The 27,344-nt window shown below is 43.1% G+C and overlaps 1 protein-coding gene across 2 annotated transcripts in view; it reads left to right on the forward strand.

The window, feature by feature from the left end:
* LOC126356285 (toll-like receptor 2) overlaps positions 1 to 27,344 on the forward strand; it is a 497,935-nt gene that overhangs the window by 131,683 nt on the left and 338,908 nt on the right. For both annotated transcript variants that reach the window (XM_050007162.1, XM_050007161.1), the window contains exon 3: positions 18,342 to 18,628. In XM_050007162.1, coding sequence (XP_049863119.1) covers positions 18,342 to 18,628 — 287 coding nt within the window. The remainder of the gene's footprint in view (positions 1 to 18,341; positions 18,629 to 27,344) is intronic.

The raw sequence follows: 27,344 nt of genomic DNA on the forward strand, positions 1-27,344 counted from the left end.
GTTGATAATATTGATACACAAGTACACAAAAATAAAGAGAAAAGTTGTCGCAGTAAGAAAGGAGAAATAATATTTGCCAGCATCCCCAAGTGGCCTCGTATTGCAGAAAACTGCTAATCTTTCAGAGAAAACCAATGTAACAATTGCATTCTTCACTAAAAATAAGTTAGGACACTTAACAGTCCACAACATAAAAACATATGAGGAAAAATTCAACAACAGTGAAGAGTATGAAGTATCATGCCCCAGTTATCCCGTTCATTTCGTATGGAAAGTAGGGCAGAAATTTTCAACACCGATTCCAAGAACACATAAGTGCTTTAAGAAACAACTATTTTGAAAAATCAGTTATTCCACCGCATATGTTAGGAACCAAACATGTGATTAACAAGATAGAAAACAATGTGGTAGTACTACACAATGAAGTCAACGGCAATTATAGTCGCACTATTTGACAAAAAATTAAGCAAGCTTACTTCTACAGTGAAAGGATCGTGAACACAAACCCAGAGAACAACACATGAATTATATACGTTTATTCAGCAGTTAATTATCTACAAATAACGGTCTGAATATTTTACTGAATTTTCAAATTACAATGATGTTGACACAGAACGAACGGCATAGCTTCCAAATTAACAGCCCCTACGGCTTTTCTCATCATTGCCTTCAAATAATACATTAAGACATGGTAGATGTAGGCAAAATTTAAAACACACATATATATTAAAAAATTACAAATCTTACATTGAAAATAATCATTAAACACAATAGAAAGGAAACCTGCTTGGTGAGTCTTGGGGTGAAAATAAAATTAAACTAGATTTTAAGAACCAGTAACAATACTTAATATTCACTGGAAAGATTACGCCCAGAAATGCCAAAAATTTGTAACGAAAAAACACTTTACCTTAAGGTAGAGTTTTAACGCTTACAACTTTCGTAAACTGAGTCTGGCAACAGTAGTGGCTGAAAGAACCTCAAGGCATTACAAACTGTTACTAATCGTTCGTAACTTACTTCAAGCATAATAAACACTTAAAAACTAAATGAACTACAGATAGTTTAACGGCACTAAAATAGGAGGGTCAACAAAATGCCAATGTTTAATAGGTATTGTGTCAACAAACACCTAATGAATTTTAAACCTCTATTCTTGAAACAACAAGTTCTTAAACCAACAAAAACCTTAGGACCAGTCAAATTCAGTGACTTCAAAGGCCCGAAACATACCTGAGCGTTCAGTGCACAGATGAACCTCTTGTCCTAATGGCAGTGAAGAATTATTTGCGTGCAAACGTGAGCTCACAGTGCTTTGTTCTCCAACAGCAAACACATCACGAGAAGCATCCACAGTAGGCGAGTAATATGGGGAGTGGCTGACAACTCCGCCGATGTGCAGCATCTTTGTTAATAGGCCGTATGTTTCAATCATCCACTATAGCTGCCACGGTTACTCCACTGCAAGGTAAATATGTCGGGCTAGAAACGACACTACGCATCCAACTGCCAGAGCGCCACCGCACAACAGGATTATCCCTCAAATAACAGTAACAACAACAACAACAACAACAACAGACTCGGCGGTGCAGACACTACTCGTCCGGCGTGTGCCGACGAGATCAAGAGAACCCTTAGCTGGGCTGTGCGTGCTCTTTTATTTCCGCATTGTCGTGACTCTTGTTGCCTTCTTGCGAGGCGGCAGGGTAGCGCGGCATCGAACGCGGCCAGAGCTCTTTGAAAATCGACCACGGACCGGCTGAGGTGAGACCCTAAATCTATTAAAACAATTGGAAATATACCTTCGCAAAATTAAAAAGGCTGAATCTACGTACACTGAACAAACAGATTGCGCTAGCCATAGTTATTTTAGTAATTTTAATGACCTATTTTAAATTTATTTAAAACTAATATCTCTGACACTATGTGATCAACTTCATCAGATTAAACTTCACCTGTGAACTGTTTTTAAACAGTTGTAAACAAATGTCCGTCTTGAGTGACGTAATGTGCGACGATAGTATGAATAAATCAACGTATGCTTATCTCAAAAGGTTAAAAATGTCCTTCCTTGTTTTTTTTGCATATTTTTCACTGTTCCTCAGAAATTTCCGCACTCGGTTCACGAAATACGAATTTTGACACCAAACTTTCTCGCAACACGAAAATGCATTTCACCTCACTCAAGAACGAACGTAAATTATGTATTAGACGATTTGGGCCTGAAGATGGGACAAGCAGGGTCCGAAACGCATCGTGTAACTAAAACACGAAATAAATTGTAAGTGGTCTTTTTTCTGAACTACATGTGAATAAAAACAGCTGTTGATATAGCTGTCTTGTGTGAAAGTCAGGAAGAAATAAAAGACATCTTGCTCGGAATGAACACCCTAACGGATACAGAATACGGACTGAGACCAAATCAAGGAAAGTTATAAGTACTGAGGAGCAATAGACATGGCCGGCCGTGGTGGTCGAGCGGTTCTAGGCGCTACAGTCTGGAACCGCGCGACCACTACGGTCGCAGGTTCGAATCCTGCCTCGGGCATGGATGTGTGTGATGTCCGTAGGTTAGTTAGGTTTAAGTAGTTCTACGTTCTAGGGGACTAATGGCCTCAGAAGTTGTCCCATAGTGCTCAGAGCCATTTGAACCATTTGAGCCAGCAATAGACAAAAAATGGTTCAAATGACTCTGAGCACTATGGGACTTAACGTCTGAAGTCATCAGTCCGTTAGAACTTAGAACTACTTAAACCTAACTAACTTAAAAACATCACACACATCCATGCCCGGGGCAGCATTCGAACCTGCGACCATAGCGGTCACGTGATTCCAGACTGAAGCGCCTAGAACCGCTCAGCCACCCCGGCCGGCAGCAATAGACATGAGGTTAGCAAAGCCAGTATCATACTTGAGGTCCACGTATTAAGCGAAGATCACAATTCTGCTGCCTTGGAAGCAAAATGAGGCGTGACGAATGGGGAAAAGACTACGGACAAAGTACAGGCAAAGAGGGAATTTCTGCCTGAAAATATTTACTAGTGTCAAATATAGGCCTGAAGTTGAGAAATAAATCCGAGCAAGTAAGTCATGGGCACAGTACTCTATATAATTGAATCATAGGCTATGGTGAAAGTGGAGAAGAACAGACTGAAAGTATCGGAGGTATCGTGCTACAAAGGGAAGCTGCAAGGTATGCTGTAATAAATAAGAATGGCGTTCCCCGATGAATCGTCGACAAAAAGATTATGTGGAAAACATTTACAATATGAAGGGGCTGTTAAGGCGACAGACCGATTGAGGTGACGCAGTGGTCAGACTACTCGCATTTGGGAGGGCGACGGTTCAAATCCGCATCCGGCCATCCAGATTTAGGGTTTACGTGATTTTGCTAAATCTCTTCAGGCAAATGTCGGGGTGGTTCCTTTGAAAGGGTAAAGCCGATTTCATTCACCCACTTTGGAACATTTCGGCGCTTGTGCTCCGTCTGTAATGACCTCGATTTCGACGGGACGTTTAAACCTAATCGCCCTTCCGTCTTCTAGACCATCGGAGTATAACTTCTATGATACTGGGACGGCCCCATATAGTGTGCAAACTGTTGTGGAAGACAGTAACTGGTACACATACGACAAATAATTGAGGATTTTTAGAGACTGTTACTCTTGTACAGAGGAACAGTTTTTCCTATTGGTCTCTCCGATTATCGGAAACTGTTGGTTACAGTGTTGTGCAACGAATCTCTGTAGGTAAGACTTCTTTCTCATTTTACGATTGGAAAAGTAATCAGTGCTGCTTCTCTTATTTAAATGACTAGCTATTTACTGTGTATCTGACAATTATAGTCCTCTTAGGTGGCAACTGCGAGTCGCGAAGCGAGGGTGCCATGTGTGCTGTGTGTTTCGGCGCGAACAATACGAGTACTCTTAGAAGACAAACTTTATTCATAAGAGATAAATTAAAATTCACACTCCGCTCTTTTGAAAACTGAGAATAATTAAAAGGCACTTGATGGTGTTAAACAATCCCAATACATTAAACAACTGTATAAGCAGTCCAAAATAGGTCAAGTAGAACAATAAATAGTTTATCTTTCTCACATGAGCCCCTAATCGGTTCAATTAATAACAGTTAAATAAATGAAATAGAAGTGAATTATGCTTTGCTTCCACGGAGCCTTTAGAGAAACAGGCGTACACTGGTCGGGCATACAGTTAATATTGCCCATAACAGAATTTAAATTCAGTTAACCAGATTTTAATCTCTTAACCTGCCTTCAGAGTACATAACAGAAATCCTTACACAAGTACATCAGTAACATGATTCAACAGTAGAAAAATGCTTTCCTTAATGAAATGAGCCAGAGTTGCTGTTTATTTTGATAAAATTTTTTGCTAACTCAATCGACTAGCCATGAAAGTTAACATCAGTTTATAACAATGGCAGCATTCGCACAGTTACCAGGTGTTGCTAGTTCTGTAGAACTGTTAGTTGCCCAACAGTCATCAAAATTCAAAAGTAACTAAAATTTCTTATTGTGATACTTACCTCCAGGTGTGCCACACAAGTTTTACAATAAATTACTAATTCCAGCAGGACTGAACCTGTTACACGTGACAGCAACACGTACATAAAAATCTCTTGATGTTAATCTGCCACAAAACAGTTCAACAATAATTTACTTCGTCCAGTATGACAGAACCTGTTACACACGGCAACCGCAAATATGTAAAAGTACTTTAATCTTTATGTATTACAGGACCGGTTCACAGTAATGTGTTATATCCAACAGGTAGATGTGCATGACAACGAAATGGCAACATATTAAGATCAACTGTATTCTCTAGAGGAAGCAACTCGACACGGTGACTTAAAAGAAACTACCTGCAAAAATATCTAGTAGGAAGTAGTTCAGATTCACAGGAATACCAAGCACATTGGATAACCAGATTGAATAATTCAGTGCAACACCATGTAACATGACATATGGCTCTGAGCTGAGCACTATGGGACTTAACATCTGAGGTCATCAGTCCCCTAGAACTTTGAACTTCTTAAACCTAACTAACCTAAGGACATCATACACACCCATGCCCGAGGCGGGATTCGAACCTGCGACCGCAGCGGTCGCACGGTTCCAGACTGTAGCGCCTAGAACTGCTCGCCCACTTCGGCCGGCTAACGTGATGTACAGGACATAAAATCCCGTCTGAGGCCTGCAATCATTTTTATGTTAATAGTTGGCAACCAATGCTGTACAATCGCAATAAAGTCATGAGATGTTCAACTGACTCTTTTATTAGAATATGTTACGCGTTTTGGGATTACACCCATCTTCAGACATCCGTTACAAAAAATAAATACAAAATATAAGTGAACATCACACTCAACACGTCTCAACTTTACAGAAAATGAGATTGATCATATGAGTTATATACCGTACCGTACCATACCATACCATACAGTACAGATGGTATGTAATTCATATGACCAGATATTATTTTCTGTAGCGTTGAGTGTGGTGTTCACTTATATTTTGTACTTTTTGCAACAGATGTCTGAAGATGGATGTAATCCCGAACCGTGTAACATATTCTAATGAAAGAGCCATGTGAACATCTCATGACTTCATTGCGATTGTACAGCGTTGGTTGCCAATTATTGCCATCAAACATGTCACACCATCGTTCGGTGCCTTGTTGCCACAAAATACCCTTCAACACGATGTTTTAGACTGACTGAATACACGCGACAGCACATCCGAGACATCGCGTCACTACTTGATGCCTCGCTTCAAGAAAACACTCGTAAACACGATGCTTTAGACCGGTTCAAAACGCACTACAAGGGGTTCTAACATGTCCCATCATTCCTCAGTGCATTTCTCAGACAAATCATCCTTAACAATTTGAGACTCCATACAGACGCTGATACGTAGGGCATCGGATTCTCACTAGTGAAATTCACCACTGACTACTAGTTACCCCAGCGACGTGTGCGTAATCTTTACCCAGCACACATTGCACCCTCCGTTCTGTCCACAATCCGTACCAGATAGAATGCAAGACAGCAGGCCGCAACCACAGCCACGAGTCCTCGTCGGTCCACAAACGTTGTTTCGACGAGGGGAAGTCTGGACAGCGTGCTGCAAGCCAGGCACACTCGCTGCTAATTTGGTTCCACCCTGTACCATGTTGCGTTCTCCTTCTTACTTCGGTGGCTGCTTCCTTTCTACTCTACGGACAATCGCATTTTCTCTGTCTCTCCCGCTGTAGCTACATCTAGCGGGCATTGCTCAAGTTTCCTCTGGGTCAGAGAGGCTCCAAGGTCTCACTGGGATCGATAGCCGCTGCGACGGCTCAATAAGTTTGATAGAAAAATTTATGGAGGGCCCCAGAGCATCAGTTATTGCCGGAGCTGTGGCTTAGCCACTAGACACGTACGTCACGGCACCTTTTATTGGGACTTGCAGCCAGGGCGTTGACTTTCGGCCGGTGTAAATTGCGCCGGGCGTTAGAGCGGTGTACATTACTCTCGGTTAGTGTGACGTGGTCTTGTGCACAAGGCCGCGCTGCGACCTGCTTTAGGCTACAACGACCGCTGCGTTCAAGCAGAGAACACGGAGAGCTGCGTTTCAGTTGCCTCACGAAATTTCTTTTCCCTTATCTGCATCTTTCGTCATAGCGATTTCGAAATGAAAACATTCAGCGGTTAACAGTTGCAACAGTGATATCCGTTACGTTGAAAATAGGGCACCGACGTCGCTTTAAGATGTGGCATGAGACTTCACGCCTAACAGATACTAACAATAAGGCATATAGTGGACTAATAAACGCGAGTAAAAACTGAGTTGTACCATTTGGTATATCTTTAGCGTCTGTGGCAGGCAATCAAAACATTATCAGTCCTAAGTTCGAATCCAGCAACTACTAAAATTTTTAATAAAAGTCATCTGCTGTGGCTGTCCAAGACTTCCAGCATAAGAAGTCACCGTAGATATGCCTACGGCCTTGTCAAAGAGACTGGAGGAGAGGGCAGAATTGCAGGGTTTTAGGAGATTCCCTTGCCTCTAAAAGGCTGAAACTGAAACTGAAAAGTGTGATGATGACGTCTCCATTGGCAGAAGATCACGGAATATTCCCTCATTCGGACCTCTTGGAGAGTAGTTCCAAGAAGGAGGTGACGATGAGAAAAATATTGAGTAACCAACGAAATTGTAATGTTCTACGAGTCCGGCCGTGGAATGTCAAAAGTCTGAAACGTGGTTGGGAAGCTAGAAAATCAGAAAAAGGAAATGCTAAGGATTAGTCTAGATACAGTGTAGGCCAAGGAAATAAAACGGAAAAAGGACGGAAACAGGATTCCTTATGAATAAGCAGGCAGGACAGAGTGTTACTCCGAACAGATCAATGTTCGCATCAGAATCGACAGCAAACTAACACAGACTCACGCCAGACGTCACAAGCAGAAGATGAAGAGGCAGAGAAAACATATGGGGTTATTGAACGAGTAATTCAGTACGTAAGGGGAGATGAAAGTAGGAGGACTGGAAGGAGTAGAAGGAAGGGTTACAGGAAAATGTGAGCTTGGGTGGGAATCAGAGAGGAGATAGACTAATTCCGTTCTCAACAACTTCGGTTAGTAATAGCGATTCTCTATTCAAGAATCACGAGATGTGGAGGTACACTTGGAAAAGGTCGGAAAATACAGGAAGCTTCGAGTTAGATTGCATAGTGGTTAAACAGAGATTTCGAAATTAGATATTGGATTGTAAAGTGTAGCCATGAGTACATATAGACTCAGATCACAATTTAATAATGATGAAGAGTATGCTGACGTTAAAGCGACTAGTCAGGAAGAATCGAGGTGCAAGGCTGTGGGGTACGGAAGTGCTAAGGACTGAAGAGATACGCTTGAAGATCTCTAAGGCTGAAGATACGGAGTCAATGATCACTTCAGCTGAAGAGCCATGGACATCTTTAAAAATTGCAGTCAGAGATAACGTAAGTAACAGGATAAATACTTTACTTGATAGACGAAAGTACACAAATATGTCAAGGGAAATTCAAGAACATAGCGGAATGATCTTTCTGTTTGTGTCAGCTGATAGGGGTAATCACGTACAATATTGTATTGTTTTTTGCCACATACGCACAGAAGCACGAGTATTTCGGTCCAGATGTACCAGTGATGTTTTACAGAAGAACAGGAATTAACGACATAATTTGCTCAACATGCTAGAAGATTGTTATCGAAGGGATATACATGATGGTAAAATTTTGAAAGTGACCTGTTTCTCCGGCATCTAAATAGTTTGAATTAAAAGATAAAATTTATTGGGCTGTGCGCCGAGAATGACACTTTACCGATGTTGGACCTCTCCGTGACCGAATGGTAATATTGGCCTGAATGCATACCGAAAGCCAACCACGATAGATGTTGTTATACACACGTAGTCATGCTACCCAACAATCATAAATCCGCGACTTCCCGAGCCATTTGAACCGTATGTATGAAGCGCTCCTTACTAGAGAAGATCAAGTGGCTGAATATGAGATTGTACGGTTCATAGCGTATCAAAACACTTACGATACAGAATCTGTTAACGCAATGAATAGAGGTATATTTTTTTAAAAAAAGAAAAATCTTCTTTCTCACAGCGGATCAGAGGCAGCTATTATAACGTCGAGCAGACAGGGAAACGCTCTATTTTTGTAGAAGACGGTATTTTTGTGCAGTATCCGATAAAATAGGCAGATGTATGCGACCTAAAAACATTATTGCAGTGTATTTTACTTTTTCGGACCTAGGCAGAAAACTGAGGCACACGGAAAAAGATATGGCGAATAAATATAATGAAGCGGGTGTATGCTGCATTATATGCAGTTATTGCCCTAAGAAATATATAGGCCAGAGCGGTAGATCATTTCGAATAAGATTTCAGGAACACCTTATCTTAGATAATTCCCTGTGTATTAAGAGTGCACTTATGCGAAGAAGGTTACAATATCATATGCCTTTAGAAAATTAAAAAAGAAAACCTAATTAAAAAAGAAAAAAGTCGTATTTTGAATATATTAGAGGAAGTAGAAAATTTTAGATGCAGAAAAGAAAATGCACAGTCCAGGTTGAATAACCAATTAGAATCAAAGCACCAGATTCTGGTTAATTTTAATTGTTTGCACGATTAGGTATTAGTACAAAATAAAATTATCACTGTTTGTAAAAGGTGAGGTTGAACAGCCATTAAGTATTTTATAAAATGCATTGTAACCATAAGTTGTTAATTTGTCTCATTAATTATCTACAGATATCGGTAATTAACCATTATCCAGGATGTAGGGTACAACAGATCCTTTGTCTTAGAATGCTCTAAGTATCGTAAGACAAACTATGTCAGATGTTTGTACAATGTATACAATTGTATAATTTCGATACAGTTCAGCTCCAAAGGAATATGTGAGGTTTTTAACTAATCTATTTTACTGAAAGATGATGGTTAATAACCGCAACCGGTAGATGACTAAAGGAACAAATAAACAGCTGATGTTTACAAGGAGAATAATACACAATTTTATTATATAAAATTAATTTTAAAGGCATCAATCTAGATCTCCTAGTCATGAGTATATGACATCACACTATCCATATGGGCAGCTTCCGTGACCCCAGCAGCTAGTCTGTATTAGTCGTTCGTGCTGGCCACTTTGACCAACACCGAACCACCCTGCCGTCACACCGGTAATAAACCTGACACATTCCACACACAAAACAGCATAGCACAATAACTAATTAGTTTTTAGCGTCCTCTCACTATAAAATACTTTTCGTTCTTCTTTTTAGATGGAGGAAAAATTCAGAACATAGATTTGTAACTGCAGGTTTCACTTAACAGCAATTTGTCCTAAACAAATGGAGCACGTCTTCGTTACCTTTCATGCACCATATTATTGACAATATTCACTGAAAAGTAAATTTTGACTAGCAGCTATGGTATGCCTATGACATTTTAACTGCGTGCGTTGTGAGTGTCTTGTAGACATTCCTTTTTTAATTTTAATATGTACAAATTTGTGACACTGTAAATTGCTCTTTACCATGACCATGCGAATTCAATACGCTGAACCAGTTCTCTTTCAATAACCAACAACATTACCAGCTGTTATATGAATTTTTCTTAACATCATTCTACTTTTGGTAGCTGTTCATCAGCAGCCTCATTACTTTCCTGTTGCCAATGTTTACAGCGTCGCTAAAAATTTCCGAAACATCTGTATACACCAGTCATTCCCGGGTGTGAATGATTTGCTACGTTGGCTCCTCCTCCTTGTCAGAAAGCAAATCTACATCTACATCTACATTTATACTCTGCAAGCCACCCAACGGTGTATGGCGGAGGGCACTTTACGTGCCACTGTCATTACCTCCCTTTCCTGTTCCAGTCGCGTATAGTTCGCGGGAAGAACGACTGTCTGAAAGCCTGCGTGCGCGCTCAAATCTCTCTAATTTTACATTCGTGATCTCCTCTGGAGGTATAAGTACAGAGAAGCAATATATTCGATACCTCATCCAGAAACGCACCCTCCCGAAACCTAGCGAGCAAGCTACACCGCGATCCAGAGCGCCTCTCTTGCAGAGTCTGCCACTTTAGTTTGTTAAACATCTCCGTAACGCTATCACGGTTACCAAATAACCCTGTGACGAAACGCGCAGCTCTTCTTTGGATCTTCTCTATCTCCTCCGTCAACCCGATCTGGTACGGATCCCACACTAATGAGCAATACTCCAGTATAGGTCGAACGAGTGTTTTGTAAGCCATCTCCTTTGTTGATGGACTAAATTTTCTAGGGATTCGCCCAATGAATCTCAACCTGGTACCCGACTTACCAACAATTAGTTTTATATGATCATTCCACTTCAAATCATTCCGCACGCATACTCCCAGATATTTTACAGAAGTTACTGCTACCAGTGTTTGTTCCGCTATCATATAATCGTACAATAAAGGACCCTTCTTTCTATGTATTCGCAATACATTACATTTGTCTATGTTAAGGATCAATTGCCACTCCCAAGATTCTATCCGCTACAGATCTTCCTGCATTTCGCTACAATTTCCTAATGCTGCAACTTCTCTGTATACTACAGCATCATCCGCGAAAAACCGCATGGAACTTCCGACACTATCTACTAGGTCATTTATATACACTCCTGGAAATTGAAATAAGAACACCGTGAATTCATTGACCCAGGAAGGGGAAACTTTATTGACACATTCCTGGGGACAGATACATCACATGATCACACTGACAGAACCACAGGCACATAGACACAGGCAACAGAGCATGCACAATGTCGGAACTAGTACAGTGTATATCCACCTTTCGCAGCAATGCAGGATGCTATTCTCCCATGGAGACGATCCTAGAGATGCTGGATGTAGTCCTGTGGAACGGCTTGCCATGCCATTTCCACCTGGCGCCTCAGTTGGACCAGCGTTCGTGCTGGACGTGTAGACCGCGTGAGACGACGCTTCATCCAGTCCCAAACATGCTCAATGGGGGACAGATCCGGAGATCTTGCTGGCCAGGGTAGTTGACTTACACCTTCTACAGCACGTTGGGTGGCACGGGATACATGCGGACGTGCATTGTCCTGTTGGAACAGCAAGTTCCCTTGCCGGTCTAGGAATGGTAGAACGATGGGTTCGATGACGGTTTGGATGTACCGTGCACTAGTCAGTGTCCCCTCGACGATCACCAGAGGTGTACGGCCAGTGTAGGAGATCGCTCCCCACACCATGATGCCGGGTGTTGGCCCTGTGTGCCTCGGTCGTATGCAGTCCTGATTGTGGCGCTCACCTGCACGGCGCCAAACACGCATACGACCATCATTGGCACCAAGGCAGAAGCGACTCTCATCGCTGAAGACGACACGTCTCCATTCGTCCCTCCATTCGCGCCTGTCGCGACGCCACTGGAGGCGGGCTGCACGATGTTGGGGCGTGAGCGGAAGACGGCCTAACGGTGTGCGGGACCGTAGCCCAGCTTCATGGAGACGGTTGCGAATGGCCCTCGCCGATACCCCAGGAGCAACAGTGTCCCTAATTTGCTGGGAAGTGGTGGTGCGGTCCCCTACGGCACTCCGTAGGATCCTACGGTCTTGGCGTGCATCCGTGCGTCGCTGCGGTCCGGTCCCAGGTCGACGGGCACGTGCACCTTCCGCCGACCACTGGCGACAACATCGATGTACTGTGGAGACCTCACGCCCCACGTGTTGAGCAATTCGGCGGTACGTCCACCCGGCCTCCCACATGCCCACTATACGCCCTCGCTCAAAGTCCGTCAACTGCACATACGGTTCACGTCCACGCTGTCGCGGCATGCTACCAGTGTTAAAGACTGCGATGGAGCTCCGTATGCCACGGCAAACTGGCTGACACTGACGGCGGCGGTGCACAAATGCTGCGCAGCTAGCGCCATTCGACGGCCAACACAGCAGTTCCTGGTGTGTCCGCTGTGCCGTGCGTGTGATCATTGCTTGTACAGCCCTCTCGCAGTGTCCGGAGCAAGTGTGGTGGGTCTGACACACCGGTGTCAATGTGTTCTTTTTTCCATTTCCAGGAGTGTATATTATGAAAAACAATTGTCCCAAAACACTCCCTTGTGGCACGCCAGAGGTTAGTTGAACGTCTGTAGACGTCTATCCATTGATAACAACATGCTGTGTTCTGTTTGCTAAAACCTCTTCAATCCAGCCACACAGCTGGTCTGATATTCCGTAGGCTCTTACTTTGTTTTTCAGGCGACAGTGCGGAACTGTATCGAACGCCTTCCGGAAGTCAAGGAAAACAGCATCTACCTGGGAGCCTGTGTCTAATATTTTCTGGGTCTCTTGACCAAATAAAGAGAGTCGGGTCTCACACGATCGCAGTTTCCGGAATCCATGTTGATTCATACCGAGTAGATTCTGGGTTTCCAGAAACGACATGATATGTGAGCAAAAAGCATGTTCTAAAATTCTACAACAGATCGACGTCAGAGATATAAGTCTATAGTTTTGCGCATCTGGTCGACGACCCTTCTTGAAGACTGGGACTACCTGTGCTCTTTTCCAATCATTTGGAACCTGCCGTTCCTCTAGAGACTTGCGGTACACGGCTCTTTGAAGGGGGGCAAGCTCTTTCGCGTACTCTGTGTAGAATCGAATTGGTATCCCCTCAGGTCCAGTAGATTTTCCTCTGTTGAGTGATTCGAGTTGCTTTTCTATTCCTTGGACACTTCTTTCGATGTCAGCCATTTTTTCGTTTGTGCGAGGATTTAGAGAAGGAACTGCAGTGCGGTCTTCCTCTGTGAAACAGCTTTGGAAAGAGGTGTTTAGTATTTCAGCTTCACGCGTGTCACCCTCTGTTTCAATGCCATCATCATCCCGGAGTCTCTGGATATGCTGTTTCGAGTCACTTACTGATTTAACGTAAGATCAGAACTTCCTAGGATTTTCTGTCAAGTCGGTACATAGAATTTTACTTTCGAATTCACTGAACCCTTCACTCATGACCCCCCTTACACTAACTTTGACATCGTTTAGCTTCTGTTTGTCTGAGAGGTTTTGGCTGCGTTTAAACTTGCAGTGAAGCTCCCTTTGCTTTCGCGGTAGTTTCCTAACTTTGTTGTTGAACCACGGTGGGTTTTCCCCGTCCCTCACAGTTTTACTCGGCACGTACCTGTCTACGATCTTCACAAGATTTAAAAAATATGTATAATCATTTTCGTCATAGCGAAAGAGAAATAATCGACATCGAAGACCCTTGACTTGAGAGTCAGTCAGCACAGAGTTCTCAAATTTTCCTATCTAGGAGCAGACTACCACAAGTTTTTCAAAGGATAGATTGCAGCAAGACAACGGCCGTACGCTACCTGTGTGTCATTCCTGCATACCTCATCGTGGACATTCGCCATACTTGCGTCTGGTATTTGCTGGGTAGCGCCAAAGGGTTCTGACATCATCACACACCTATTTTCTTTCTTGAGACACGAGTCTTCTGACGATTTAATGTGCCACCGATTACTCTCCCGTGCCAGCCTCTTCACCTTAGAGTAACACTTGCAGATTACGTCCTCAATTATTTTTAGATATATTCCAGTCTCTGTCTTCCTTCACAGCTTATACCCTCTACAGCTCCCTGGGGTACCATGGAAGCCATTCTTTAGTGTCTTAACAAATGTCCTTCTTCCTGACAAAAACTTGACAGTGTTTTCCACATGTTCCTCCCTTAGCCGGTTTTGAGCAGATCCTCATTTTTCATCTCATTAGTCCAGACGATTTTTGTCTTCTTTTCCGGTTTTTTCACAGTCCCTGATTCACCTCCGAACATACATTCAAAGAAATTTTTTCGTCAAATTAAGGTTGAAATTTCGTAGTAGACTCCTTTTGGCCAAGAATGCCGTTATTGCTTGTCCTAGTCTCGGTTTTATATGCGCATAGTTTCGCCGGTCATATACACACATCAAAAGAAGTTTTGCATCGCCTCGGTTTCAAGAGTTCCGGAACTTGTACAGGAAATTGGAATAGAGATCAATATAAACATTATTTCCGTTCATTTTATTGCTCATGAAAACCTCACATTTCGTCTTGTACCACCATACAGCGAGACCTTCAGAGGTGGTGGTAGAGATTGCTGTTCGCACTGCTACCTCTAATACCCAGTAGCACGGCCTCTTGCATTGATGCATACCTGTATTCGTCGTAGCATACTATCCACCAGTTCATCAAGGCACTGTTGGTCCAGATTGTCCCATACCTAAACGGCGATCCCTCAGAGTGGTTGGTGGGTCACGTCGTCCACAAATAGCCCTTTTCTATCTACCTCAGGCATGTTTGATAGGGCTCATGTCTCTAAAACGTGCCGAACACTCTAGTCGAGCGATGTCGTTATCCTGAAGGATTCATTTACAAGATGTGCACGATAGGGTTGCGAATTGGTGTGGGTGACAATCTGAGCAATTCTCTTAAGTTGTTCGCAGATGATGCTGTAATTTACCGTCTAGTAAGGTCATCCGAAGACCAGTATCAGTTGCAAAGTGATTTAGAAAAGATTGCTGTATGGTGTGGCAGGTGGCAGTTGACACTAAATAACGAAAAGTGTGAGGTGATCCACATGAGTTCCAAAAGAAATCCGTTGGAATTCGATTACTCGATAAATAGTACAATTCTCAAGGCTGTCAATTCAACTAAGTAGCTGGGTGTTAAAATTACGAACAACTTCAACTGGAAAGACCACGTAGATAATATTGTGGGGAAAGCTAGCCAAAGGTTGCGTTTTATTGACAGGACACTTACAAGATGCAACAAGTCCACTAAAGAGACAGCTTACACTACACTCGTTCGTCCTCTGTTAGAATATTGCTGCGAGGTGTGGGATCCTTACCAGGTGGGATTGACGGAGGACATCGGAAGGCTGCAAAAAAAGGGCAGCTCGTTTTGTATTATCATTATCACGTAACAGGGGAGAGAGTGTGACAGATATGATACACGAGTTGGGATGGAAGTCATTACAGCATAGACGTTTTTCGTCGCGGTGAGACCTTTTTACGAAATTTCAGTCACCAACTTTCTCTTGCGAATGGCACACAGGTATCGAAACATGTCTGGGTAAATACAACAATTAACAAATTGTGTTTGCATAAGGCTGATTTTCAAATTACCCAGTTTAAGTTCTTTTATGTTCATACATGTCGAGAAGGCGTATGGCACTGTGCCGCTGAAAAAAACTGAAGGCTTGAGGCGAAATGACATTGAAAAGGTATACAGGGTGAATCAACTAAAACTTGCACTGCACATATTTCCGCAATACAAGGCGCCACTGATATGCGAATTTCAGGGAATGGGATGCAGGCAGGGGCTCGCCTATGCAGCCCACACACAGAGTGCCATGAGTTTCAATTTTTAAAAAGGTAGAAATATTTTAATAGTATAGTGCCTATTAACAGAATTACAATCAATTTAGACTAAATTAGAACGTCAATGGTGTTTGTTGCAAGAGTCTAGTGCAAGCAGTTTACGAGATATCGTAGTTATTTGTTCCATGTTGTAATACAAAGAAATGTCAATTTCACATGGTTGCGCCTGTGCAACCCTACACTGATGTTAATAAGTCTCTGCAGGTGTCGTGTTGTAAAATGAGACATTGCCTTGGACTAATGAAAGACAAACAATGTTGAATGAAGTAGTTCTGTGAGTTGTGACATGTAAAGAACCGATCTATTCTCAAAACCTGTTCCCAAAATAACCACTATCCGAGTCAATACAAGCTTGCATTCTGCCATGTGACGATTGCTGCACACGTTTTAGCATTTCAGCAAAAATTGCAACGCAAGGACCAGTAATACGCCGTTTCATACCATCTGTAATTGTTTCGTGAGGTTGAAGAAGTTGATGACTATTGCGACATCTTCCGGCGTACACGGAACCCCACGAACAGAATATTTCCTACATTCACGGTACACCATGAAATTGCCCGCTTTTTTCGCATTGGGAAATAGCATCTTCCAAGCACGTCGTACTGCGTCCACTGTAACACAATAAGTGACAGGATCGTCTCAATGCAATCACAGTGTACACACAACACAATGTAAGAAACATAACATTGCCGCTTGGAATCTAAGCAACAGGATGGAGTAAACAGTTGTCGGTGTTAACAATGTTCACAATAAAATAACTCGTAAACTAATTGCACTGGCTTGCTGCAACAAACACCAGTGACATTCTCATTCAAGCAACTTTTAGAATTTTTCTGTCAATATGCACTGTTCAATTTAAAAATTTGTACCTTTTGTAAAAAAAAAAAAAAAGAGCTGTACCCTCGTCAACGTCTCAAAATCTGTGTACTGGCTGCAAATATACGCCCTTGCCTATAATTTAATAACGTGAAAATCGTGTATCGATTGGGCCTTCGATGTCCAAACTATTTGCAGTGCAAACGGTTTGTGGTTCACCCTCTACGTTAGAAGTGTGTGCAACCTGTACAATTTTGCAGAGTATTTAATGAAAGTTGGGAATAAAATTTTGACGCAGCCTTTCGGAATTGGAAAAGGGTTAAAACAAACTCTGTGAAGAAGATAGTATCTGGAATTAAATTACAACAGTCTAGATCAAAAGCCATGTTTATTAAAAGTTTTAATAAACGTGCCTTGTTCTGAAGACGCAATTAATTTCCAAATACAGTTTGCTATCGCTGATTTCTCCAGCAATTTTGGCAACGATAATCTCTCCCTTATGCTTAGAGAATTATTGAAACGAAACTTCCAAAAGACTGAATAACTAGGAAGCGGAGAAAATGTTTGTAAACATAATACTAAAGAGCCAGCATATCAATGCAAGTGAAAAACTGAAATATTTGCATAGCATCCTACTGAAAGACACAACTACTAATAGGGAAATACAGTAACAAGGAGCTACGAGAATGCAGCAATTCAGAAGCTAAATACTACGTTATGGTCTTCTAAGGCAAATTGGAAAGTGAAGACCTATGGATGGGAGTGCTGGAAGCTTACTTGAAAAAAGTGAAAACAAGTTGAAACCTGTAGAAGTGGACTAACTCAGAAGATCGTGTAGAATACCTCGGCCAGACAACGTAAGAAATACGGCGATTAGGGAAATGACCGATACTCAAAATATATATAAAATTTCCTTTTCTGACGGACACACGTCCAGATCGTCCGCTCATAGTAACCTCTCAAAACTCTGGCATCTCTCTCCCCACATCGACCACTGCTGGCGGCTCACCTCCAAATACCGAACGCTACGGGCTGTTCACATCCAACTGGCCAACACTACACAGGCGAATATTCCAACAGTGCGTCCAACCAGCCACAGACTGCACACAGCGCAGTCAGCGATTTTAAGACACAGCGCTACGTGGCGTCACCAATATAAAAACCTAAACAGCCTACCTACAGGGGGATTCTGAGAGATACCACGAGTAATGAGCGTAATAAGCAGGGACACTGCATGGGTAGCATAGTATAAGTTGAGAACTGGGTCTGATCGGAAGCGTGTTATGTTATTTTGTACAGTTGTGGTGATCAGATAGTGTAGTGGTCAGCGCACCTTCCTAGCAAGTAGGAGACCCAATTTTTCAGCTTTCCCCGTTAGTATAAATCCATACCCACTTTCCGATAATGTCTTTAGTTCCCTTTTATCTTAATATTCCGAAGCTTAATAGTGGTAAACGAAGGTGTGCTGTGATGATTAACATTTCTTATATTTAGTTTTTCACATTGCACTATGACATGTACCACATGCTGGCGTAGGGGAGAGACGTGAGAGGTCTCGGCCTGCAGGTGTTCCGGTGCGAGGTGGTGCTGGCGACGACGGGCAAGAACTTCCACGCGAACACCAACCTGGCGGTGTCGCTGCAGCTGCGGCGCGACGCGGCGGAGCCCCGCTGCCTGCTGCTCGCCGCCGTCAACGTGAGCCAGGTGCCGCAGCCCGCGCTGCCCAACACCATCCAATTCGGCGACCTCGAGGACAACATCTTCTACCAGCAGATCCAGCACCTGCGCGTCGCCGTCGTCTTCCCGCGCAGCGTCCCCTTTGGCAGGCTTTGCACTGAAGAGTCTCCCTACAGGTACGCCGCCACTTACATCGCAGCGAGATATTTATGTTGTGGACAGTTGCGTTTCGAATAAAATACTCGAACCACGAACAGGTGCCTCCAACATCCTCATCAGAAGTAGAAATTATTAGCTACGGGGATTGCCACGATGTTCCCCATACATAGACGCGGTAGAAGCGTCTGGATCCTAGAAAGAGGGACGATGTTATAATATTACTGCGCAAAAGAAGATATTAATGTTTTAAGCTGGTAATATTAAACTTATTGTTCTTGTACTAGTGTGTGTAGCGTCTCTGTATCTTTGAAGGACAATATCCCATATGGCGTCGACTTGCCCCACAGCGTACGTAATTTCGTACACGTAGACACGTTACTCTCGTGCCACTCCGACGGTCGCCTGTAAAATTCTTGAAATGCTAAGAGAAAGAAAACTTGTATAGGATCTTCTCTAACTGGAACTCTGCCATTCGCATTTGGTCAATCGATGATTGTCTGCTAGTGAAATGAGTTCCTTTTAGCAGAGAAAACTTTCTCTGTGCTTTTGGTCGTGTTATTGAAACAGGTTCTACAGCAAGCACCGACCACCAAATGTGCGAAGCCCTATACAAGCTTTTAGTACATAATAGTTCATCACAGAATCCTTTGATCAAAATTAAATACGTGCAATTACCTTTGAAATGCAACAGACTGTATTCTGGTCGTTACTAAACTCCACATTAACATTACATATCGCTTGTGAATCTCAAAAAACATAAATTATACAATATGGCGGCTAACAATGACTATTTCATTGCACACACTTCATACACGTCCTCTCATTATCCTGTCTCGTAACAAAGTCCAGTCACATTCCGATTTTCTTATTTTTCTTCGGTCGGCACGGAGCAACGCGAAGTCAAGGAATAAATATTTCGCTTGCGTAGGTGAAACGCACTACTTCTCGATATACATTAACTTTAAACTACTAACTACAGTGAAGGTCGCCCGACCCCTTACCCGCTGGTATGTCCAAGGAACATCATACGAGGTGCATTCAAGTTCTAAGGCCTCCGATTTTTTTCTAATTAACTACTCACCCGAAATCGATGAAACTGGCATTACTTCTCGACGTAATCGCCCTGCAGACGTACACATTTTTCACAACGCTGGCGCCATGATTACATGTCAGCGGCGAAGGCTTCTTTAGGAGTCTGTTTTGACCACTGGAAAATCGCTGAGGCAATAGCAGCACGGCTGGTGAATGTGCGGCCACGGAGAGTGTCTTTCATTGTTAGAAAAAGCCAAAAGTCACTAGCAGCCAGGTCAGGTGAGTAGGGAGCATGAGGAATCACTTCAAAGTTGTTATCACGAAGAAACTGTTGCGTAACGTTAGCTAGATGTGCGGGTGCGTTGTCTTGGTGAAACAGCACACGCGCAGCCCTTCCCGGACGTTTTTGTTGTAGTGCAGGAAGGAATTTGTTCTTCAAAACATTTTCGTAGGATGCACCTGTTACCGCAGTGCCCTATAGCACGCAATGGGTAAGGATTACGCCCTCGCTGTCCCAGAACATGGACACCATCATTTTTTCAGCACTGGCTGTTACCCGACGTTTTTTTGGTGGCGGTAAATCTGTGTGCTTCCATTGAGCAGACTGGAGCTTTGTTTCTGGATTGAAAAATGGCATCCACGTCTCATCCATTGTCACAACCGACGAAAAGAAAGTCTCATTCATGCTGTCGTGTGCATCAACATTGCTTGGCAACATGCCACATGGGCAGCCATGTGGTCGTCCGTCAGCATTCGTGGCGCCCACCTGGATGGCACTTTTCGCATTTTCAGTCGTGATGCAGGATTGTGTGCACAGAACCCACAGAAATGCCAACTCTAGAGGCGATCTGTTCAACGGCCATTCGGCGATCCCACAAAACAATTCTCTCCACTTTCTCGCTCATGTCGTCAGACCGGCTTTTGCGAGCCCGAGGCTGTTTCGGTTTGTTGTCACACGATGTTCTGCCTTCATTAAACTGTCGCACCCACGAATTCACTTTCGATACATCCATAACTCCACCACCACATGTCTCCTTCAACTGTCGATGAATTTCAATTGGTTTCACACCACGCAAATTCAGAAAACGAATAACTGCACGCTGTTCAAGTAAGGAAAACGTCGCCATTTTAAGTATTTAAAACAGTTCTCATTCTCGTCGCTGGCGGTAAAATTCCATCTGCCGTACGGTGCTGCCATCTGTGGGACGTATTGACAATGAACGCGGCCACATTTGAAAACAATGCGCATGTTTCTATCTCTTTGCAGTCCGGAGAAAAAAAATCGAAGGCCTTAGAACTTGAATGCACCTCGTATAGTGGGACATGCACGCACGTGAAGGTGGCTTGGATTCCCGACTTCCACCCACTGGCATAGGCCAAGGGATATTATGTAGTGAGACAAAGGTGAGATGGGCACCTCTAGCCCTCGGCGATACCGAGCGACGCCAGCTGACGCAAGCAACTGCCGTGGCGTCACACCCGAAACCACCGTCCCCGCTCTCCCCCCCCCCCCCCCCCCCCCTTCCCGACCTCCAAAACCTTCGCCCTTAGGTGATGTATTGTGCATGCCGCCCACCTACTCTGGAGCTCATGTGGACTCGCTTGTGTATTTCTGCACCACCCTCGGCCCTCTCCTAGACCCCCACATCCAGAATGTGACCCAGCAGGAATGGTCAGTATTCCGGGATAAGACAGGAACACCTATTTGAAGTCAGAACATTCATATTGGCACGTGCTCTATTCCGAATCGTTTTCGAGGCAGAGCACATTTCACCAGACATGCGAGGGAACATCTCAACCGCACCTACCCAAGTCGCTGGATTAACCGTCGTGGTACATTTAACTGGCGACCACTATCGTCGGATCTTATACCATTAGAGGCATTCAGACGAGCAACGCAACATATTGTCCTAAGATTGCACAAATGCAATGAAGTTTACAGTGGGATATTCGAAAATTTATTGTGACCCGTACAGTGATCTTTACGATAATTCTTAGAGGTGAAAGTCTTAAAAATAGTGTTTTTCAGTTGATACTTTGTACAACGCATGTTGCATTGTTTATTGTTGTAAAAGGAAACCATTACAAATAGGACATCTATCTTTTTTTTAATCATCATAATCATCAGTCTTCTAATTGGATGTGGCAGCCACGAATTCCTCTCCAGGCACCTTTTCATCTCAGAGTAGTATTTGCAACCTTGTCCTCTGTTATGAGTTGGAAGTATCCCAATTTCTTTCTCTACAGTTTCTACCCACTACAGTTCCCTCTAGTACCATCGAAGTTATTCCCTGATGTCTTACCAGATGTCCTATCATCCTGTCCCTTCTTCATGTCAGTATTTTCCATATATTCCTTCTCTCGCTGATTCCGCAGAGGACATCCTCGTGCGTTATCTCCTCAGGTCTAGCATTATACGTAGGTAGGAGAGCTAATCGTCCGCCTAGAAATGCTACGAGATAGGGTGCATATGGTGTACAACTGAATGCCAGCACGCCCGGCGGCTGCTCAAGGCCAGCCCAGGGCGAACAGTGGATGTGGGTAAATCCCAAAAGAGGGTAGCTGGATAACAGTCGCTCGCTTGGCAGAAAGAGGAATGACCAGCAAAATGCTGAAAATGGCTTCTTGCAGTTCTTTGAGAGTTTATAAAAATTTACAACTAATATTAATGGAAATGTGAATACATCGGCAATCTCAGGAGGTACGTGAAATGACAGAACATTTCAGTATCCTTAAACTACAGAAGTTAATATTTCATAGTAAATAAATATTTACACATCGAACAGCTGAATTAATAATTTTCAATTTCTTCATGCAATTTCAACAAATTGTATTTCAGATGATATCATTGCACTATAGCCATCATCATCCCTGAAAGTCATACATCTGTATCTATTCATTGACTGATGAATTATTTATAGTTTTCCATTACACATATGTTAGTTAGAACATAGTATCCTCCACAATCTCATATTCATCATACTTGGGTAGTTATTTAATAAATAGTTTACCTTTTTGCCAGTAACTTTATTCGAATCTTCATTGCATGTGCTATTAGAAAATTCTGCTAGCTTAAAAGTGGTCAGTCGTACGTGTTGGCGGACACTTTGATTGAAAAAAGAACGAAACGATGATTCTGTCAAAAAGGCATAAATGTTTAAACAACATGTAAGGACGCTCTGTTGTCATATATCGTGAGCACACATTTGGAGGAATACTGGCTTCCTTATTTACGAAACAAGTATTACTTGTATTTATTGTAAACGATCTGAGTAACAGAAGTTTTACAGCATTCCTTTATTTAAATGTTGCTGTAACATGTTTATTCTGGGAAGTGGTCAAGAAGAATCAAATGAAGTCTGCAGAATGTAAGAACGATGTGTCTTGTGGGGTGATAATCTTCAGCCAATGGAAAAGCAGACAATAGAAGAACGCCATGGGAGTCAAATAGAGACCGGGACTCTGTGAGTGAAGAGCTCTAAGAAGCTATTCTCGACCCTTTATGTCGAGTACTGGCAGAAGGCAGACCTGCCCGTGGTAACGTGTGTGGTTCAGACATACGGACGATTGATTCTGCGCTGTGTGTGGTCGTTACAATAACTTATCTGAACCTGTTCTAGTCTTTAAGATGGATTTCGAATTATTAGAACATGTTCAGCTAACAACACGGATGGGATACAGTGCATTTTATTGAGTATTGCGATTTCATGACGCAAAACTCATCTGTTAGGGCTACATATGTGGACATGGCCACATTCAGAAGGTGCTTTTTTTAAAATGTTTTATTTATGACAAATCTTTGTATACCATGCTACATTTTAGCCATTACTGTGACAACTTGATATGAGATTCCATCTCAAAATGAACACGTTTTGTGACAAAAATTTTTGAAGACCTGAAGAAGACAGCAAACTCTATCGAAACGGTTGTAGTAAATAAAAAAATTTTATGTGATCTTGGCTTTATAAACTTTTTACCAAGTAGAACAGATCGCTCCTTCTGATTTCACAACATGAGGAAATTCAATCGAGTTTCATTTCGTATAATTAGTTTATGAGGAAAATAATGTAAGATGTCATTACTTAAATGTACCTCGTAATTATGCTTTGACGTCTCTTAAATCTGTCGTGGAGCTGCTGTCTTACGTTATGCAAGGAAAGTAATGTTGCTGTAACGGTTTCCAGATGGTAGACTTCCTTAATGCAGCTCTCCATGCTATTCCATCAGGTGCAAGACTCTTATACATTTACTCCGCAATTCACAATTAAGTGTCTGGCAAAGAATTCATTGAAGCACGTTTAAGCTTATTCTCTACTATTCCACCCTCTAACAGCGCGCGGAAAAATCAACACACAAATATTACTGTGCGAAATCTGATGTCTCTATTTTATTGTGATGAGCATTCCTCCCCAGACAGGTGGGCGCCAACAAAATGTTTTCACACTCTGAGGACAAAGTTGATATTTCATGACAAGATCCTACAGCAACTAAAATCACCTTTGCTTTAATGACTGCCCCCCCTATTCGCATATCATATCCGTGGCATTCTCCCCCCCTATTTCGGGATAATACAAAACTAGCTGCCCTTCCTTGCGTTTTTTTCTACGTCCTCCGTCAGTCCTGCCCACACCGCACGTTAATACTCTAGAAGAATGTGGACAAGCATAGTGTAAAATGTCTCTTTAGTACACCTGTACCGTTTTTCAAGTGTTCTGACAATAAATTGCATTCTTCGGTTTGCTTTCCCCACAACATTAATACATTCCTGGAAATTGAAATAAGAACACCGTGAATTCATTGTCCCAGGAAGGGGAAACTTTATTGACACATTCCTGGGGTCAGATACATCACATGATCACACTGACAGAACCCCAGGCACATAGACACAGGCAACAGAGCATGCACAATGTCGGAACTAGTACAGTGTATATCCACCTTTCGCAGCAATGCAGGCTGCTATTCTCCCATGGAGACGATCGTAGAGATGCTGGATGTAGTCCTGTGGAACGGCTTGCCATGCCATTTCCACCTGGCGCCTCAGTTGGACCAGCGTTCATGCTGGACGTGCAGACCACGTGAGACGACGCTTCATCCAGTCCCAAACATGCTCAATGAGGGACAGATCCGGAGATCTTGCTGGCCAGGGTAGTTGACTTACACCTACTAGAGCACGTTGGGTGGCACGGGATACATGCGGACGTGCATTGTCCTGTTGGAACAGCAAGTTCCCTTGCCGGTCTAGGAATGGTAGAACGATGGGTTCGATGACGGTTTGGATGTACCGTGCACTATTCAGTGTCCCCTAGACGATCACCAGAGGTGTACGGCCAGTGTAGGAGATCGCTCCCCACACCATGAGGCCGGGTGTTGGCCCTGTGTGCCTCGGTCGTATGCAGTCCTGATTGTGGCGCTCACCTGCACGGCGCCAAACACGCATGCGACCATCATTGGCACCAATGCAGAAGCGACTCTCATCGCTGAAGACGACACGTCTCCAAGCGTCCCTCCATTCACACCTGTCGCGACAACACTGGAGTTGGGCTGCACGATGTTGGGGCGTGAGCGGAAGACGGCCTAACGGTGTGCGGGACCGTAGCCCAGCTTCATGGAGACGGTTGCGAATGGTCCTCGCCGATACCCCAGGAGCAACAGTGTCCCTAATTTGCTGGGACGTGGCGGTGCGGTCCCCTACGGCACTGCGTAGGATCCTACGGTATTGGCGTGCATCCGTGCGTCGCTGCGGTCCGGTCCCAGGTCGACGGGCACGTGCACCTTCCGCCGAACACTGGCGACAACATCGATGTACTGTGGAGACCTCATGCCCAACGTGTTGAGCAATTCGGCGGTACGTCCACCCGGCCTCCGCATGCCCACTATACGCCGTCGCTCAAAGTCCGTCAACTGCACATACGGTTCACGTCCACGCTGACGCGGGATACTACCAGTGTTAAAGACTGCGATGGAGCTCCGTATGCCACGGCAAACTGGCTGACACTGGCGGCGGCGGTGCACAAATGCTGCGCAGCTAGCGCCATTCGACGGCCAACACCGCGGTTCCTGGTGTGTCCGCTGTGCCGTGCGTGTGATCATTGCTTGTACAGCCCTCTCGCAGTGTCCGGAGCAAGTATGGTGGGTCTGACACACCGGTGTCAATGTGTTCTTTTTTCCAGGAGTCTATATATGATGTTCAGAATTAAGTTATTCGTAATTGTAATCCCTAAATGTTTAGTTGATAAATATTTAGATTTTTGAGTTTTATCCTGCAATCAAAATTTAGCTGATTCCTTTTAGTATTCATGTTGATGTCCTCGCACTTTCTATTATTTATAGGGAATTGCCGCTTTTCGCACCATACAGATTTCTTGCATGTACATTTGAACGTGCTTACTGTATTCAAGCCTTTGTCTATCTCACACCTCCTTCCCCTACTAAACTGACGATTCCTTGACGCCTCAGGACTTGTCCTATCAACCGATCTCTCTTTTTGGTCAACTGTGCCACAAATGTCTTTTTCTCCCATTGTGATTCAGTGCCTCCTCTTTAGTTATGCGATCCAGCCATTTCATTTTCAACATTCTTCTGTAGCACTACATTTCAAAAGTTTCTATTTTTTTCATTTGTGAACTGCTTGTCATCCACTTTTCACTGCCACACTTGGCTACACTCAGACAAATATCTTCAGAAAAGACTTCCTACCATTTACGTTATATTTAATTTTAACAAATTTCTCCTTTCTTGCGTTACCAGTCTGCGTTTTACATCCTTTCTGTTTCGGCCCTCATCACTTATTCTTGGAGTGGAGCAACAGCCTGTAACCAGGTGGTGGAGTCCTGAGGTCCAGGAGAAGTTAAGAAACACGTAATACTTTAAAACACAATTAGTACAAATAAAATTTCCTAGTGAGTAAACACAACCTTAATTACACCTTACTGGACACACGTCCACAATAGAATTAAAAAACAAACATTACAGAAGAAAATTCAATCGCAACACCTTACTTAAACGTTGAAAAGCTAATTAACTTTAAACTTCAAAAAGTTACTGTGGTTACAGGCCAAAGAGTTTACACTGACAAAATTTACTAGCAACCAAAGTAAAACTGAAAGACACCAACAGAGTTAGACACCAGTTGTGTTGAATGAACTACTTTCTGTGCCACTTCAAGAATTAAATTTCGTTCATCACTAAGGCTGCATGTCGTCTCTAGAATTAGAGTAATAACAGATTCAGGCGTCACGCCTAGAACCTGCGGGCGTAATTACTGGCATCGGGTGACGGAATAATTGCACGTAGCGGTGACAAAGGTCCGCAAAGCCATGACATACATAACGCTCGTCAGCCATCAGTACAAGCTCTAGGATTTACAAACACAGTTATTTAGCTATCTGGAACGCATGAAAGAAATATAAGCACAGGCTCAGAACAAATGAATGCGCACAGTTTAAAAGGAACCCGTTCAGGTTTCCACAAATGAAAAAAACTTACCTATTTGGAATTTAGCAACTAATGTTCTGATTAAGGAATCGCCTCAAAATATCGATTTTAATGTATAAGTTGCTCCGAACAGTGTCTTACTTGATTAGGTAATTATTTAACAATTATGACAGTTTATCACTGAACTTGCTCGCGCTCTGCACACTATAATTATTTCAGAAGTGTTAGTGTCAGAACGAATTCTATCACAGCACGGATAACTACACT

This window comes from Schistocerca gregaria, chromosome 3 (genome assembly GCF_023897955.1).
Source record: "Schistocerca gregaria isolate iqSchGreg1 chromosome 3, iqSchGreg1.2, whole genome shotgun sequence".
Taxonomy (NCBI): domain Eukaryota; kingdom Metazoa; phylum Arthropoda; class Insecta; order Orthoptera; family Acrididae; genus Schistocerca; species Schistocerca gregaria.